Source organism: Entelurus aequoreus, linkage group LG07 (genome assembly GCF_033978785.1).
Source record: "Entelurus aequoreus isolate RoL-2023_Sb linkage group LG07, RoL_Eaeq_v1.1, whole genome shotgun sequence".
In the NCBI taxonomy this organism is placed as follows: domain Eukaryota; kingdom Metazoa; phylum Chordata; class Actinopteri; order Syngnathiformes; family Syngnathidae; genus Entelurus; species Entelurus aequoreus.
The window spans coordinates 34,465,285-34,484,403 of record NC_084737.1 but is presented as its reverse complement, the minus strand read 5'-3'; the positions used below and the strand labels follow the sequence as shown (position 1 = coordinate 34,484,403).

General features: G+C 41.0%; 1 protein-coding gene across 11 annotated transcripts in view; it reads right to left on the bottom strand.

Annotated features, from left to right (window-relative positions):
• The window catches only part of camta1a (calmodulin binding transcription activator 1a), a 765,387-nt gene that overhangs the window by 296,966 nt on the left and 449,302 nt on the right, over nucleotides 1–19,119 (bottom strand). For all 11 annotated transcript variants that reach the window (XM_062053305.1, XM_062053307.1, XM_062053309.1 and 8 more), the window contains one exon: nucleotides 9,118–9,253. In XM_062053305.1, the coding sequence (XP_061909289.1) occupies nucleotides 9,118–9,253 (136 nt within the window). The remainder of the gene's footprint in view (nucleotides 1–9,117; nucleotides 9,254–19,119) is intronic.

Below are 19,119 nucleotides of genomic sequence, written 5' to 3'. Positions count from 1 at the left end.
GAGCTAAAGCACACACACGTTAAGTTTCACCTTCACTTTCAATCCTTAAGATTTAGGCCCCGTTTACATTAAGCCGGCTAAGGTTATCCAGGGTAAATCCCACCTAACCTTATCCTTGTCCACACACACACAATGGTCGTTTAAGACCCCTTCCCTCCCTCCGTCAGCCGGGTCAACGAGACCTAATATGCATGCACGGAAAATGCGCACGTCATAATCCCCTCCAGTGTTGGTTTGTGTGCAAATTCTTAAATTTAACTTCTCTGAACAATATCCAGTGTTGTGGTATTTCAATTAACTGGAATCCAGTGTGCTGTGGGGCCCTATTGTAGTGAATCACACCAGAGCCATCATACATTAATCAAATCTTTATTGGACACGAAAGTACACAAAGTGACAAAGAACATTTGACAACAATCAATCTAGGGATCAAGATATCTGGTCAGGACACGCCTCACTCTTTCGCCTTCACCTTCATTGTCCATTCGTTTTTGGTGACTTTATATACTCTGGACCTAGACGTTGAGTCCACGACATACATGGCGGACAATAACTGATACAGTCTGTTTTGCCAGTCCAAAAGCATTCGCCGTTTTCCATAGTCGTCCCTCGACGGCTAGGTAATACAAAGCACACTCTACCTTTTTTTATCACATCCACGGTAGCCCGCATTCTCGTTGACTCTCATTAGTCAAATGGACAAAGTTTTTCGGTAAGTAGAATCACAGCTGACCTCGACATTCGAAAGTTCTCTTTTTCATCTGAGAAGTGTTGTATCCCAAATAGCTGCAATCGCTTTCTCTTAAGGTATTCATGTGTGATTTCCACAAGAGTCTGTATATGTAGAAGAATGAGAAACACGGGCATGTCTGGATGCCTCGCTTCCATATTTCCAGTGGTTAGCTCCGAGTTATGAAACCGCTTTATTATGAAGCTGGCTGTGGCACGTTCTTTCTGACGTCACTTCCGGTGTGGGCGCGGTCTTTCTGGTGACACTTACTCTCCAAACTCAGTTTGTAAACAATCAATGAGTCCATACAAAGTCAGGAGCCGGAGATTCAAGAAATACACGGCGCACTTAGCCGTGTAAAAATTTGTCCGAGGAGGGGCACCTTAAATGCTGGTTTATTGTGGCTGAAACGGGGCTTAGGCTAAATAATTATTTGTTTAAGGGGTTATCCGTCTTAGTGTAGACATAGCCTTAGTTTAGGTTTCAGTTTCAATTCACACAGAGTGAACAAAAAGCCTGGGAAGACAAGCAGCCATCGGAGAGACTGCTTCGATCTCTTGATAGCTCGTTTGCTCTCTTTCCAGGCCTGCTATCTCTGTTGTTTTTACTTACTCCTGTTTTGTAGAATAAATTGTTAAACTTCAGTTCAAGTCACCTCTCATCATTTTAGACAGACTTAGAACTAAAGAATCTGGGAGGACTCTGCCCTCCTAAAACACTTACTAGTACTGGATATGCTTTGGTGTAAATTGTGTGTATATTTTGCTCCTCAGTCACAGGTATAACCCACTTTCTGCATGTGTCTGCAAGATGTTGGTGTGGAGGCATTCCCAGATTGCAAATGAAACTGCGCCCAACCCTCTCCAAAGGTACCAACCTATCTTTTGACAGTGTACATTGTCAACATTTTTTAAAAACAAACGTCACTGCTCTTTCTTACATACAAGGTTGAAAGTAAGCTTCATAAACTGTGTATAGAGCAACCTGTGTAAGGAATGTGTATATATTAACATCAAGTTGCTTCCTCCAACCAAGTCGTATAATGTTGCAATGTCACCGCCTTTCCCCATCAGAGTTCAGTGGCTAATCCAAATCGTCTTAAAAAAGCACGGATGTCCTGTATATATTTTATATTATTTATTTTACAGACATAGAGCAGGCTGGAGGGTATGAAACGAGAAGGAATATACAGAAGTTCCAGCGCCAACAGTCTGAACTACCATATTTTGGCTCAGCAGAGAGGGAGGAGACTTTCTGACACAATACGTCCAAGATTGACCACATAAGTACGTCTGTTAATCTGTGACGTCATTGATACCGTACTGTTAAAAAAATACTCAAAAAACCTGGAAACAGAGGCATCCAAAACCGTGTGCAAGCTCCTGATTTAACGCTTCGGCATTATGTCACAATGCCCAGCCCAGATTCATCCATCCTCTCCCCAATATATAGGATACGATGCATCAACAGCGTGCATGGACAAAATGTACAGTATTATATTTGATTTACCAATATTTTAGAAGTAAAATCCTCTTGAAGGTCAGGTGCTATTGGAAACCAATATACAGCATCCAGCATGTAGCATCAACTCCATTACAGCCTTTGCAACTAATGTTTTGACATTTGTCTTCATTATTATCAATGAACAGAGACAATTGAGTCACCAGCATGCTCCATTAGCTTCCTTCATTGCACAGTTGCACAGCTGAAATCACACATTAGGGTGGATCCAATGTGAAATGACAAGTTACGGGTGCTAAGGACACAGCATCTGATAATTTAGGAATCAGAGCAAGGTGGGACTAGATGGTCAGGAAGTGCCAAGGCAGAGATGGGATTTAGAGAGTTGGCCAATAACTGCATAGGCTGAATGGATGCTCTTTTGTGGTGAGAAGGGGGGCATATGGTAGAAGCAGCCCAACATACCTTGAGAAGAAAGCTCATTTCAATCAGTATAATTAGCTTGTGGTAATGAAATAAGTCAGAGGCACTGCCACCTTCACTTAAGAGAAAATCGATCTACGTTTGAGGGAGTTTATTAAAGCTCTAGAATAATGGGGAGATAGGATAGATGGGGTGAAAGGGTGGAGGGGGCAAGCTCACATTAACAGCTAATCAGCAAAGAAGAGATAGTAACATTGGGGTAGAAGCTTGACAAAAAGCAGAAAAATTATCAGTGTCAGTTTGTCGCCTTTAAAAAAGTTTGCGCTCTTAGTTACAGCACAGTGGAAAGCCAGAGGATGCGAGAGTTACAGTATGCATGAAATCACCAAATTTCGATGACATGTGGGCGATAGGTCAATAACGCCAATCAAAACTGGTGACCGTCCAATATACCTGAGAGAGGTGACAACAAGATCACCATGACGTTTTTGGGTGGGTAAACAACTCTGGCTTGCTGGGCTGGGGTGAGATAATCACTGATGGACATCTCTCCTCGGATGCCCCAAATGCATGCTGGGTGCTGCGGTTGCCGCTTGCTCATTTATCCAGCCGTCTGGCCAACTCACCTGGAGTGATGGGGGAGACGTCAGGAAGGCAGGCTGCTATTTCACGGCCTGTTAAGCGCTAATTCTGCAACATGCCCTGCGCTCCAATTTTAGGGAACAGGGAGCATTACCACCCAGCTCAAGGTTCTGTCTGTCTGGATGGTGGACTTGGAGGGTAGTGGAGGGTGGAGGAGAGAAAGGGCAGTAGGGAGAGAGAGAAGTAGAGGAGACAACAGGGCTGTGACATATTTGGTGAAGAATTAAAAGATTGAGAGACCAAAGACACACAGGGGAAGGAAGAGACTTAACACCGTAAAATGTTGAGATCGAAAGAGGAGGGGGCGAAGCCTACACAGGTTGCTGAGGCAGCACTACAAAGCGAACAGTACAGACTATCTACTTTTACCATGCTAGGCTGCTTTAAGCAGCCCTCAGAAAATGCGTCGGTGTCAATTCCTCTTATGCCCTGCAACACACCACTGGACATCACAAGCTTAACTGACATCTTCACTGTCCGCACAACTTGGCTCATGTAATGTCTATGGACTTGTCTGAAGCACTGAATGTCCCGTACATTGGCTGGTGTGTTGTAGTACACAAGCTACATCACATTATGTAGGCATATAAAGTATCTATCCGAGAGAAAAGACCATCCACAAAAAGGAGGTAATGTTTTAACTGGGGCTGTCAAATGATACATTTTTTAATAAGATTGATCACATTTTGGAATTTGGATTCATCATGATCAATCACACTCGTTTGCATCATTAAAATGTGCTCAAGAAAAGACCCCAATATTTGTACACAAATACAATTGTACTGTCCGAATGTCATCGAGGAACCTTTTAAACATTTTACTTGAATGCATGTCATTTATTTGCACAAAACTTGGTAATAGTTTTATCTGAAGTTCTTTCAGAATGTATTTTGTTGTGAAATTTGCCAGCGAGCACACAAGTTGGAGTCTCCTCAAACTTTTGTGTACTGACGTATGCATTGATCTGATCAATGACCATATAACTGTAAAGGTAAAAGAGCTTGTACGATCCAAATAAATTGCACGATTAATGCGATCATTTTTTGTGATCAACCACATGAGTTTATTCGTTAATTTTGACAGCCCCAGTCCAAATGCTTGGAGGTGTATTCCTAATTTGTTTGATAGTGTGCGGTATTTTGGAACACATTTTAATATTGCCCAACTAATTTTTGTGCAAAAACTATTTTCAGATACAATAATACTTTAACTTACGAGTTAGTCTCTGCTTTTTGCTATGCTTTAAATTGTGAGCATTTCACCGCCGGTTGAAGTAATATTTATAACAGAGTTGTGCTGCTTGAGCAATAAAGAGTTAACATATTGTTACACGTCGTTGTTCCTGCTTTTTTTACACAAGAAACAAACACAAGTTTAGATATTTACAACTGTCGTGCGGGTTTGAGGGTCGCTCTGAGATCAATGCAATTCTGCCCTCCAGCCGTCAGAACTAAGAAAGTTAGTGCGAAGGACAAGAAGTGGATGGCCAAGTCAGAGAAACAAACCATTAACAACATGTTTTACATGTTAGCAGCCTCCCCAGCAGCAGCGTCAGTCCGCAATACACAATCTGCAGCAAGCCTCCGCAACATGCAGCCACAAACGTCCAAACGAAGAACATGTATCCATACAACTATTGAGAAGCTGCAAAAGTTGTTTGACCTGTATCTGTTTCTTCTGACTGTCTGTTCCTGACTCAGCAAACTGGAATGTCGAGCATTACTTTTGGTACACAGACATACATATCGCTGGTTGACCTCTGATCCCCCAGGTCTGTTACTTTAATGTATTCGTGTGAAACGTTCTGCCGCCTGCCAAGATCAACTGCCCATTTGCACATGCACGACTAACACAACGGCACAAACTTCCAAGAATGCATTGCCTGAGAAATTATAGGGAATGTCTTAATTAATTCTTAATCTGATTAATAATGGCGATGGAATAATCCATATTAAAACATTAATGTTTACAGCGGCATGGCTCAGTTGGTAGAGCGACCATACCAGCAAATTTGAGGGTTTCAGGTTCGATTCCAGCTTCCGCCAACCTCGTCACTGTCGTTGTGTCCTTGGGCAAGACACTTTACTCTTGCACCCAGTGCCACCCACACTGTGTAAATGTAGTTTAAATGTAGATAATGAGTGTCACTATTTAAAGTGCTTTGAGTCTCTAGAGACAAACGTGCTATATGAATCTAATTCACTTAATTTCATTACAATTTGTTTGTCGAATATTTTTGTAATAAAAAAAATCTATTTAGCAACAGAATAATTTGAGTTATTTGAAAGCAGAGGCAAAATTAATTCCGATCACTACTTAAGTAGATGGTGGTATGCATTGTAACTCTGCATATAAATACATACACCTCATACGCACCTGGTCTGCCAGAAAATAAGAAGGCGGACAGGAGCAGGAGGGAACAATGTTGCCAACTTTGTTGCTATATTTAGCGAGTGTTTAGCCCCCTTTAAATACAGTATTTATCAAAATCCAGCAACAAATAGCAACTTGGTCTCATGTTATTGGAGACTGAAGTGAAATGACGTATATATTTATTTTCAACGAGCAGCAGATGTTGTTGTGGGGCCTTCCTCCATTAAAAATAACTCATTTGTGGCATTTTTTAAGACAAAAAGAAGTGACAGAAAAAAAATGTTTGTATATCAACACATATTTGATTTGCTTTTTATTTCTCCAATAATGTTATTCATCTCTCCTACAGCATTACAATTACATGCTCATATGCACATGCAGCATGGTCAATTATGCCAGTTAGACATTGATGTCATTAGCAAAGCAATCCTGTGAAGAACACTCCTGTTCAATAGTGAAATGATCCAACTGGTCATTACCAATTTTCCTTTTCGTTCAAAATGTATTGAAACATTTCAAGTGTCCATGTTAGCCATGTTTACAGATTACAGTTGTTGATGATCCATCCATCCATTTTCTACCGCTTGTCCCCATTGGGGTCGCGGGGGGTGCTGGCGCCTATCCCAGCTGCATTCGGGCGGTAGGCGGGGTACACCCTGGACGAGTCACCACCTCATCGCAGGGCCAACACAGATAGACAGGCAACATTCACACTCACATTCACACACTAGGCCCAATTTAGTGTTACCAATCAACTTATCCCCAGGTGCATGTCTTTGGAGGTGGGAGGAAGGCGGAGTACCCGGAGGGAACCCACGCAGTTACGGGGAGAACATGCAAACTCCACACAGAAAGAACGCAGGACCTTCGTATTGTGAGGCACATGCACTAACCCCTGTTCCACCGTGCTGCCAGTTGTTGATGATATCATACATAAAGAAGGACATGGTTTTACAGTATGCAACTAAAATCAATCCCACAAATGTAATTTTGAAGTAAGATTAATTTTGGAGGATGACAAACTTCCATGATGTAATGACTTATGAATTCATGACCTACAGTACTGTGTTTTGAAACCACTTTTCACATCCCAGAAGTTGCCAGTCAGAATGGTACCTGCAATGTGATGTGATACCGGCATTTTGATGTGAAGAGACACTTATTTGACAAGAAGGGCAATAGACTGTGCTTGCCTTCACTACTGCACATTGGCTCCGCTGATCTCACAGCAAATTGGACTTGCGCAAAAACGCGACTGTGGAGTTACTCTCTGCTCGACTCAGTGAACAGTCATTGTGTTTATGCATATGGATTATGCTTTGGTACAATTTTATTTGAAGGTGCAAGGAACAGACGGTGCCGGTTCAATGGGTTGACAACCGCCTCGTAGATAAACTTTTATGATGCTATGCATAGTCAAGCAAGTCCTAAAAACACTTTGTGAAAAATATGTATTTCATAATCACATTTAGGAGATATTGTTAATTAACTGTGACTAAACCCAAAGGTAAGGGCATACTGTGTAATAGACAATGTAGACTTGTTGTGCAGCATTACTTTTGAAAAGTGGGAGTAAAAGCAATACTTGCTTTTTGACTTTGCCCATATTTCTGCAATAGTCTAATCAAAATTGGATGGATGGTGAATATGGAATTATGTTTTATGGTATGGGCCCCATATCAACCCTGACCCTGATCATGGATTCATACCAGCACACATGACACACATGAGATGGCACAAAAGCAGTAGAAAATAAGTAAATTACATTTCTGCACAACGGTGTATGTATCCTACCTAATTCTTGTAAAAACAAGCTCTCCTATAAATCATATTTGAACAGCATCTCATGTGAACCTAATTCCAAGTTAATACAGCCATATTGATACAAGTGAGCCGACTAAAGCATCCATACTGCTGAAACTGTCAGATGCTGTAAAAATATGTAAGCTCTCAAACAAATGGATGTGTAAAATCCAAGCAGGTTATCGGACTACTGCAGGACCAGCGATGACACCGAGCCACTTCCTCAGAGTGACAAATATCTGGAGAAGTACAAACAGAGCGCAAAGCCCCTGCTGGGAGAATGCCTGAGCTTTGTCTATGTCACACTGTGTGACACAAACACCACTGCCCGAAGTGTGTGCTACGTTCATGTCAGGTTTGTGTCTGTTTATTTGGGCACACATAAAGTCTAGATACATAAATACATCTGTTGTACAGCTCAACTCTTGTTCAAATGGTAGAAAAACAAAACCCAAACTTCAGCACTATTGACAAAAAAGAAAACTAAAGTTTGGCTTGGTGTAGGACTGCTGATAAATCAGGTAAGCTACCTCAATGTTGCATGCCACCACCACAGATCAAACAGAAATAAGCTGGGGAGAGCCAAAAATAGATACAACTGGGTGTTTTATAGCTTATATGGAAGGTGACTTGGAGTGGGGTGAGAGAGCGCTTGCTGCTCAGTACTGCGTCGAACAAGCAAGATTAATGTAGGCTCTCTGGAGCAGCGGCAACATCCAGAGTCTTAATAAGGTACAAACAATCGGCTCCACTCCACTGGTTTCCTAGGGAAAACTATTGTTGTGCTGCATTGTTTCCTGGTGAAGCTCCTTGGAGACAGCAGTATGCGACTATCTCCATTACAGACCAGGTAGCGCTCACTGATGGCAAAAATGTTGCCTTTCTCCAGACCCAAGCTTTGTTTCCACCAAACAATACGGTTCAGTTCAGCTTCCCAAATATCGGTAAATAAAAAAACATTTGTTGTTCCTATTTATTGGACTGTGCTTGGAATGTATGTGGTTATTAAAAGAAAAACAGTTTCTTTAAAATCAATCAAGAAATGGGGTGCAGTGAGTGGACCTATACTCTTTAGGTCAGAGATGTCAAACTTGTGGGCCCCAGGCTCCTATTTTGTGGCCCTCAACTTGACCACATAGTTTAATCTAATTGCAGCCCGTGCACTCTGGGCTGTTAACCGTTAATTATTCAGTAGTCCCACTGGAAAGAACACTAACTACAAAAAAATTACAGCACAACAAACACACAATGGGCAACACAAAGAACAACTTCCTATAAGCAAGCAGAAATATCTAAGACCATCTCCTGGGGAACTCAACATAGTCAAAACATACCATTTTTACATTCATATTTGCATTTATATTGACTTAAGGCCTACCATAGCCAAGTGTCACTATAGCTGTTGGTTGAAGTAGTTACCTAACTTAGTCACGTAGTTAAATCATTATTCTGAAGGGAATATTCTGTGCGGCCGAGCCTCACCCAAATTCTACCTCCAGTGGCCCCCAGTTGAATTAAGTTTGAGACTCATAATTTAGGTACATTACACTGAGGTCGGTTCTCGAATAGAAAAGTGTCAACGGGGAATCTCTCATAATTTCATATGATCAAAAAAAAAAGCGGGGCGAAACAGGCCCAAACCTCTTCTCACAGCAATGCATTAAAACTGCAGCCAAGCGACTCACCTCAACTCCTTGCACTTTCAGCTTCATGTGATCCTCCCGTGTGGTCTTCCCATCTTTCCTCTTCTTCCAACAGTAGCCATCCTTTCTGTACTTTACTTTCTTCCGATTGTACAATATCATCGACCCATTCTGCGGCCTGCATCCATGGAAACAAGACAGAGACCAGCCGACAATGAGGTGAATGATTGTCAGACATAGCCACGGAACAGGCAGTTATTCCAGAATCATACAAAAAACATGCATTGTTAAAGGAAATGCAACACTGACTTCAAGGGTTTTGCAGCTGCCATTGAATAAAGCACGTTGAAACATGCATGTCGAAACCTGTTTGTGTGTACATTATGTCAAGTGACTCTCATCCAACCTGCATTTCGTCCTTATCTTTCACTCATACAACCTAAATGAGTAGGGGTGTTGGAAGTCCCAAGAGAGAAGAGCAGATTCTTCCTCACACTCCATTCATAATTCATTCTCCCTCCACCAGACCACAGCCTGGAGGCTCATCATGATATAATGTAACTATTTGATGATAATCTGCCTTTCCGCTTCGATTTGTAACAGAGACATTTGGTGCTCAGTGTTGAACATTAGCACAAACTGTAACATAAAACATTTACAACTCACTCAACAATTAGCGAGCAGTTGGACAGAGATGTGTGTGTGTTTGTGTATTGTGGCTCGGCGTCGTATCACAAGGGTGAATCCGTGCATATGCCGCACTTGCACATCAGTTTAACACCCAAATGCTCTTTTCGCGAAGACACACACACACACTCGCTGCACTCACAGCTGCTATGATTTGGAGCTCTCCCAAATGAGAGTCCACAGGGCCTCGCTGTGAATGAGCAGGAGACGGAGAGGGAAAAAACGAGTAACATTCATCTAGTCAGCTGCTGAGCCTGGTTACCTTTTAAGCCCATCACTCACATGCATAAGCACAGAAAACACACACACAAACACACACACACACACACACAAAAAAACAGAAAAAGTCTCATCAAAGCAAAGAACAAAAGCTGGGTAGATTTTTGTCTCAAGGAACAATTTCCATAATAAGAAACCCCAACGATTGTTTTCCATTGTTTTGTTTTTTATTTATTAAATTGTGAAATGTTTATTTATAACGGCATGCAGCATTTTGCAAGAGTGCCTTTAGGGGCCAGGGTACGTGTTTATCTCGGTATCACTCATCAATCACTTTCTCAGCCCATTCTCAGGGGCCAGGATTGGGGCTCCCCGCTGTCCTTCCTCCGGTGCCCCAGACAACACTTTCTAATGAGAGACGCCACTCACACACAGATGCACTCCCTACTTACTTTTACCTATCTTTCCTCGCGACTTCCATATTTGCCTTTGGTCAACTCTGAGGCCCCCTTCTTCACGAAGGTTATCCAGGGTAAATCCCACCTAACCTTATACTTGTCCACACACACACAATGGTCATTTAAGACCCCCTCCCCCCTCTGTCCGCCGGCGCAACGCGACCTAGTACGCATGTACGGAAAATGCGCACATATAGTCACCTCCAATGTTGCTTTGTGTGCAAGTTCTTAAATTAAATATAACTTATCTGAACAATATCCAGTGTTGTGGTATTTCAAATAACTGGAATCCAGTGTGCTGTGTGGCCCTATTGTAGTGAATCACACCTGAGCCATTATAAATTAATCATATCTTTATTGGACACGTGAAAGTAAACAATGTGATAAAGAACTTTTTACATCAGTCAATCTAGGGATCAAGATATCTGGTCAGGACACTCTTCACTCTTTTGCCTTCACCTTCATCGTCCATTCGTTTTTGGTGACTTTATATACTCTGGACCTAGATGTTCAGTCTGCGACATACATGGCGGACAATAACTGATACAGTCTGCTCTGCCAGTCCAAATGCATTCGCTGTTTTCCATAGTCTTCCCTCGACGGCCAGGTAATACAAAGCACACGCTACCTTTTTTATCACATCCACGGGAGCCCACATTTTTGTTGTCTCTCCTTCGACAAATGGACAAAGTTTTTCGGTAAGTAGAATCACAGCTGACCTGGACATTCGAAAGTTCTCTTGGCGTCTGAGATGTGTTGTATCCGAAAAAGCTACAATGGCGCGTTTTCTTCTCTTAAGGTGTTTATGTGTGATTTCCATGAGCGTCTATACATGTAGAAGAATGAGAAACACAGCCATGTCTGGATGACTCGCCTCCATCTTTCCAGTGGTTAGCTCCGGTTTTTATGAAGCTGGCTGTGGCACGTTCTTTCTGACATCAATTCATGTGTGGGGCGTGGTCTTTCTGACTTCACTTCCTCTCCAAACTCTGTTTGTAAACGATCAACGAGTCCATCCAAAGCTAAGAGCTGGAGATTCAAGAAATACACGGCACACTTACCCGTGTAAAAAATTATCCAAGGAGGGGAATCTTAAACGATGGTTTAGTGTGGCTAAAACGGGGCTTAGGCTAATTCATTATTTGTTTAAGGGGTTATCCGGCTTAGTGTAGACATAGCCTGAGTCATGTGCAAGGGGGAAGTCTCATTCCTGGCTCACACTTCTCCAGCTTTAATCTATCTAAGGATCCTTCACCTGCACCTCCAGCTAGGACCTCCAACCTTCACCACCTAGCATACTTTGCTGCAAAAAGGAGTTTCATTGGTCACTCTAAGGGGAGGATGCAATTGTGTTCCTAATTGTGTCTTAGAATAGTTTATGTCATCATTAAGGAAGTGGAAAGAGGCATTGGCATAAACTTTGCTTCACACACATGTAGCTGTGCAGATTTGCATCCTTCATGTCAAATGAAGGACACTCATTAGACATAAGCACTCAGCCCCTAACAGCCACAAAACAGCAGGATAGTTTTGTTTATTCCGAGTTTTTGCCCTTCAAGAGATACAAGCAATGTGTACTCCTCAAAACATAGCTCTGCATGAGACAAAAAGATAGGCACGGGTGAGATAAGGCAGAAAATCAAATGACATAGGGCTATCTGATCTCCTCTCAAGCTCTGAAAATTGGGGTGAGGTTTCGGTGTCAGAGGCTCTACGCCATATTTATCGGCTCGGTGCAAAAATGTATTCTCGCAGCCATTTTCGAGGGTAAGTTAGGTAGATGCTATTTTCAATTCATGGCACTTTGAATAGGGAGGACCGAGTCCAGACACCCTCTGTGACAGAGGCCAGTCTGAAATGAATGCTTTGGCAACATTTAGTGTCTCCTTTCCCTCCCGCTGTCTGTGACCTCACCCACCCAGTCCTTTCGTGCCACTGTATGCGTAGTGGATTCAATTAATCTTATCAGAATTTTACATATTTATACATGAGAGGGGAAAGCTAAATTCTCTGTTATCATAGAAGCGTGACAGGAGGCCTTCTGTCTCAGATGCCTAAATGTGCCAGATTAATATGGAAATGTGGACCTCAGACCAGCTACACAGCTGCTTCTCGCCTCTGTGGAGTTTGCAGTGATAATAAGCTTTACCCTCAGGGTGGTGTTAGGCCTTGTTCACCCCTTTGGGATTCATGCATTTACCCAGGTAATGGCTTTCGCTCAATCACATTTGTTCATTTGAAAAAGTCAGAGGAGGGTGGGGTGGGGGTGTTGGAGGTGGTTTGGCCTTATGAGGATGATGACAAGCTCAGCATGCATAATAAAGTCAAAGCAGAGGACCCCTGGCCCACTTCTCATGCACTGAGCTCTACTTTCTAAAGGCCAGTAGGCACCAAAACAATACATGGACAACAGATTTTGGTGTTCTAACATGGATCATCAGTGAGCAACCGCAACATGGTTTGCAAAATCCTCGAAAATCCTATAAGTGCACAGTTGCACCAAAGCCAAAGCAAACAATCACACAGAATATGCTTTTCCTAATACTGTAGCGGAATCAGAAATACTATTTTTGCTTGGTATGTTATAATGAGAAGAATTATGTGCTGCTGGATACATTTCTGTCAAACAACTTGCAGAGAAGTGAAAAATGTCTCTCTTGGTGAACCTGTGTAGCAGTAATAGCTGGGCTCCAGCCCCCCTTTCCCACTCTGCCCCATTCCCCATGATGCCCTGGGTTTGATTAATACAATACATGCTGTTTTTTCTCTCCTGCAAGCTCAGCTGGCAGTATTTGAGGCAAGCAAGGAGAATATAAAAAAAGAAGGATGAGTGCTACTCCATAGAGGCTTTGGAGGTCGGAGGGCGAGCTGGTTTGGGTCTACAGTGGCTCATGGAGGAGGAAATTCATGCTGTTCTCAATTACCCGTCAAAGCTTTCAGAAATCTCAGCCTTTGGCGTAGTGTGTCAACAACAACACTTCCAGCGACCCATTCAAATACTTCCACATGAGCACTCCTCCGATTGGTGTCACACACAAACTGACCCTATTAAGAGTAAATATGAGGCAAAAATATGCCCTTGGGCACTCGTGCACTTCCAGACCCAAAGTTGCTAGTAACCCTGTTGCTCCATGTGGGGATAATATGACTAGCAAGAGCAGTGACACAACATCAATTGCACTATGATGCGTTCCATTACTGCTGCTGTCAATCACAACTGAGACATACATTCCACGTCTTGAAGGACTTACGTAGGTGTGAACCGACACCGATCTGCTGCGGTCGCCACAGTGCTGAGGTACAGTAAGTCCACACGTAATGCAATTAGACTTCAAGCAACAGTGCTGTATTATATGGAACATCATCTTCCCCCTGGCTCCTATCTGGACACAGTGCGCACAACTGATGACTCGCAGATAAGCCTGTCCCTTCAGCCCTGCGAAAAAATGAATCTGCAAGTGGGGTGTTTGCTAAAACTACTTTAAATGTAAATCTGCTACGGCCTGTGGATTTAGAGTCGGTGGCTGTTCCCGCTCACATACATACGCACATATTCACTCAAATGTATTTCCCACTGACAATGACGTCTCGTGCCAAGTTGTTGTATTGTTCTAAGGTCCTTTAATACTCCGACTAATGCCCAATTATACATGTTAAATAAACAAGTAAAGTGCTTTTTGGTAGATCAATCGACTGCTAGGAGCTACGGATCATGTTTGATTAAAATCTCATTATTCCTTTTTCTCTCCAATTATCACTTTATGGACAGGCTGAAAGGCCACAATCATATTTATGAGAATAACAATCTCCATTTGACATGAACTAGATGGAGATGAATGAGGAAACACAGTTCGCCAAACCTACATTTTATAAATATACACACGTCATATACTCCAGATGGAGGAATCTATTTGGTTTCTGTAATTCAGAATAGGAAGAGGGTCGATGTGTGATAGTGTGCTTCATCTCATTTCCTTGCTATAGAAACTGCCAGTGTTTGTGACAAAACTCGGACCACCACTTTCTGGGATAAAACACAATGGACCCCATTCAGCAACCGTTCTTAAGAACAAATTTTGTTCTTAAGCCAACTTACGAAGTTTTTAAGGAGATATTTGTATTCACCAATGTTTTCTTAGCTTGGATTTGTTCGTAGGTAAGAACAACATCTACGAGTGCTCCAGAGCACTCCAACCTAAGATTGGCCTATTTGTTCTCAAGTGTGACAAGTTCCCTTACTTCTATTGTCTAATGTTAAATTAATATCACAGATAGAGAGATAGATAGATATATATAGATAGATAGATACATATATAGATAGATAGATGGATAGATAGATGGATAGATACATGGATAGATCGATCGATCGAAAGATAGATAGATAGATAGATAGATAGATAGATAGATAGATAGATAGATAGATAGATAGATAGATAGATAGATAGATAGATAGATAGATAGATAGATGGATAGATCGAGATAAGACGGACAGACAGATAGCAAAATGAGCAATATATAGACATTTCAAAACTCACAGACGCGTGCGTGCACACACACACACGCACGCGCACACACACACACAGAAAATGGCAATGCTTTTGCTGCTACTGCAAGATGCCGCAGATCGTGCCCTGGGGAGGGAGCGCATATTTCACGACCATGTAGACCTATTTGCCCTTAGTGACGAATATTTATTTGAGCGCTTTAGGCTACAGAGAGCTGTCCCCCCTTTCTTAAACTTATGTTTTGACATTATGCATTTCCCCCGCGGGATAATACGAATTTCTCTTCTGTAATCTGTTTGTGTTTTCTCCATGTGTTTGATGTTTGGCTTTTCCGCCGGAATTTTGCCCTTATATGGGGAATTAAGGGCATTTACCTATGCAAATTACGGAATTAAGGCCGTTTACATCTGCGTATTGGGGAAGTAAGGGCGTGTTTATATACAAATTATGATAGACACGCACGTGCTAACCATTTGGCATTCAGCAACTTAAGAACAGCAGGCGGGAACAATTTGGGCGTTTAAGAACACGTCATGAATTTGAATGGACTCCTCTTAGGAAATCACTTGGGAAGAAAGATAAGAGGAAAAGTTAGGAAGTTATTGCTGAATGGGGCCCATTGTGCTTATGTGAATAAAAAAAAGAAAATTAAGACAACACTAAATGATACTCGTTTGGCTTAGCTGCAGTGTCTCTGTCCCAACAACACCTTGTACTGGGGGCATAGGATGAACGATGGCTTTACTGCATGTATTGTGTCCATGCTCTTATCTCGTCCACAGTCGCCCTGCAGCAAGCAGGCAGGTGACTTGGACACGATGCTGCACTGATAGTACTAAGCACATTTCATGCACATTTCAGGGAAGCTGCTGTCACTCCTCAGATGTAAAGCTCCCTGCTTACACCACTAGGACATAATTCACAAATAACAATGTTGTTTGCTGGTTACACCACTCCATTCTCCGTCAACACATACACCTTAGAGCTTTGATGTCTCGCATAGGTGACAAAGAATTAGAATTTCAAGAGCGTGTATGGTTTCGGCTGTGAAGACATTTCCTTTTCAGTCCTGAAATGCAGACTGCAGCTGTATGTGGTGCTGACAATGATTCTGCATTATTTGTGTGAACAATTGCTATACTAGATTCACTTTAGTTGCAATCCATGCTTAGTGTAACACCAGCCCGAAGGCTGGTACACACTTAGATTGTCCAAATCTGATTTTTTTTCATCTGTGACAGACCCTACACATAAAGACCAAAAATCAGGCATTAGGTATTTTTGATGGTAGGCCTGGGCTGATAAAAAATGTTGCTTAACGATATATTGACCTACAAATTATTGCCAATAAACAATATTTTTGTCAACATTATTTTGAGACCAAATTAACTACTGATTAAGAGATAATCCATAATAATAATACAAGTTTACCGTTTCAAATGCAAAACAATTGTATTACTCGTATATTTTAACATTGTAACTTTTAAAAATCCAAGTTAAAAAAAAAAAAGAAATAATAAAAATAAAATACACTCTGTCTGTTACCAAAATATTGCACTTGAATAAAAATCACTACCAAAAGCAATAAAATTGGTTATGTCCCTGTTAAGAAGACAGTGGGGCACCCTCACATATACATAACCAAAACAATAAATAAAATGGCAGAATAACGTTAATGTGACCAAAATGATTACCATTGTTATCGCGATATTGTTGTGGCCTCTTAAGAGCCATATTATTTTAATTTGTGTGTTTAAATATGTTTATCTTCTTCCATTTTAATTAGGAGACGTTTTAGAATATGTTTTTATTAAATGTAAATTGGATGATCGCTTCCGGTTTATGTAACATCCAGCGAGTTCACTTCCTATTAAACAGGCCTCCATTTGTTATATCTATAACTTAAACAAAAAAAAACAGCACAGCCTTTATGTTCAATGTAAATGTGGTATCCTAGTTGTTAAGACACTAATGTGTTTATCCACCCATCCATCTATTTTCTACCGCTTGTGCCTTTCGGGATCGCGGGGGGTGCTGGAGCCTAGCTCGGTTAATTGTCTTATCCAATATCAGCCTATGTCTATTTGATGGTATTGTTGCTACCATAATATCAACACATAACTTGAAAATGGCAGATTAGATTTTTCTTTTAGCAATGAAGACGACGTCCAGGAAACCCACAATAATGCGAGTCCTTAGCCACATTTAGACAAAAGTATGCATTTAGAGAAAACAATGCCCCAAACCTTAGTTTTTAGTTGTTTACTCTGTAAACCAAATTCATAACTGCTCTCTTCATCTAAGACAGGGGTCACCAACCTTTTTGAAACCAAGGGCTACTTCTTGGGTACTGATTAATGCGAAGGGCTACCAGTTAGATACACACTTAAATAAATTGCCAGAAGTAGCCAATTTGCTCAATTTACCTTTAACTCTGTTATTATTAATAATTAATGATATTTATCTTTGTGGAAACACTGATCATCTTAATGATTTCTCACAATAAATATATATAGAAACAGATAAATATCAATATGCAACACTTTATTTTTATATTTTCTCTAAGTGCACATTTTTCAAATTGAACATTTTCAAATGATCACTTCTAAGACAGTCTTGTGAAATCACAATATCCCATTTTAACTAGCTAGCCACTAACATTTTTTAACAAATCATGAATTACTTTGCACCATGTTTGTACAAATAATAACTCATGTAAAATACAAAAGTAAACTCTCAAATTTTTAAATCATGTCACACTTTGAACTGGACACCAAATCTGTTATCTGTTTCTTTGTCAGTTAGTGGGAAGCCTGGCATTGCATGCTGTTAACTAGTGTGTTAGTGAAGTGAATTACATTTATATAGCGCTCTTTCTCAAGTGACTCAAAGCGCTTTACATAGTGAAACCCAATATCTAAGTTACATTCAAACCAGTGTGGGTGGCACTGGGAGCAGGTGGGTAAAGTGTCTTGCCCAAGGACACAACGGCAGTGACTAGGATGGCGGAAGCGGGGATCGAACCTGCAACCCTCAAGTTGCTGGCACGGCCGCTCTACCAACCGAGCTATACCGCCCCACAGTGTTGTACTCTGGTGTGTAACTTGACACTGCAACTCTGAGTGAGTCTTGCACATGTGCATCAGTGAGGCGTGTTCTGTGTATGTTCTTGATAAAGTTCATGTCAGAAAAGGCTGATTCACAAAGATAAGATGTTTCCTCATTGTTTGCAGAACCTTCTTAATCTTTTGGACATATTTTCACAGCAATCTGGCCTTAAGCTTAATTATGATAAATGTAAAATGTTAAGGATCGGAAATCTAAAGGGAACGTTCTTTCGAATGGAATGCAAAGTGCCTGTTTTGTGGACAGATGGACCAGTTAACATACTTGGTGTTGTTGTCCCAGAAAATCTGGAAGATCTAGGCTCAGTAAATTATGATAATCGACTAAGAAAGCCGGACAAAATTATGCAATTATGGAAAGGGAAATCCCTAACCTTGTATGGTAAAATGTCTATTGCCAACTCGTTAATTATTCCTCAATTTATTTATTTGTTTTTGTCATTACCAGCTCCATCACAAAACTTTTTTAAGATTTATGAGCGGAGGGTCTTCGATTTTGTCTGGAACGGCAAACCAGAAAAGATTAAAAGAAAGGTTTTGTACAAAGAGTATGAATATGGGGGCCTGAAACTTCTCAACCTTGAAGCTATGTGTCTGTCTTTAAAAGCATCAATTGTTCCAAAGATGTATTTTAAACATTGAGTGGTACACAAATGTCCTGTTGGACAAAAAACATGTACTGTATCAAAAGAAATTGTATCCTTTTTTACAAGTGATCCCCTCCCAGAGAGTCTGCTGGGAAACATGGCGGGGTTCATAAAGGAAACAATCCACTCATAGTGGTGTTTTCAATTTTATGTGCCAGAAAAAAGAGAGGATATTTTGCAGCAGTTAATATGGATGAACTCTAATATTGTAATAAATGGAAAGCCTTTCTTTTGGAAAAATATGTTTGAAAGAGGAATCATTTTTGTCAATGATATTATCAATGAGAATGGTAAAATTATGAAGTATGATGAATTTAGAGCTATGTATGGCGATGCTTGCTCAAGCTTTTCATTTTATCAACTAACTGGAGTAATTGGGAAAAGATGGAAACAAATAATTAAT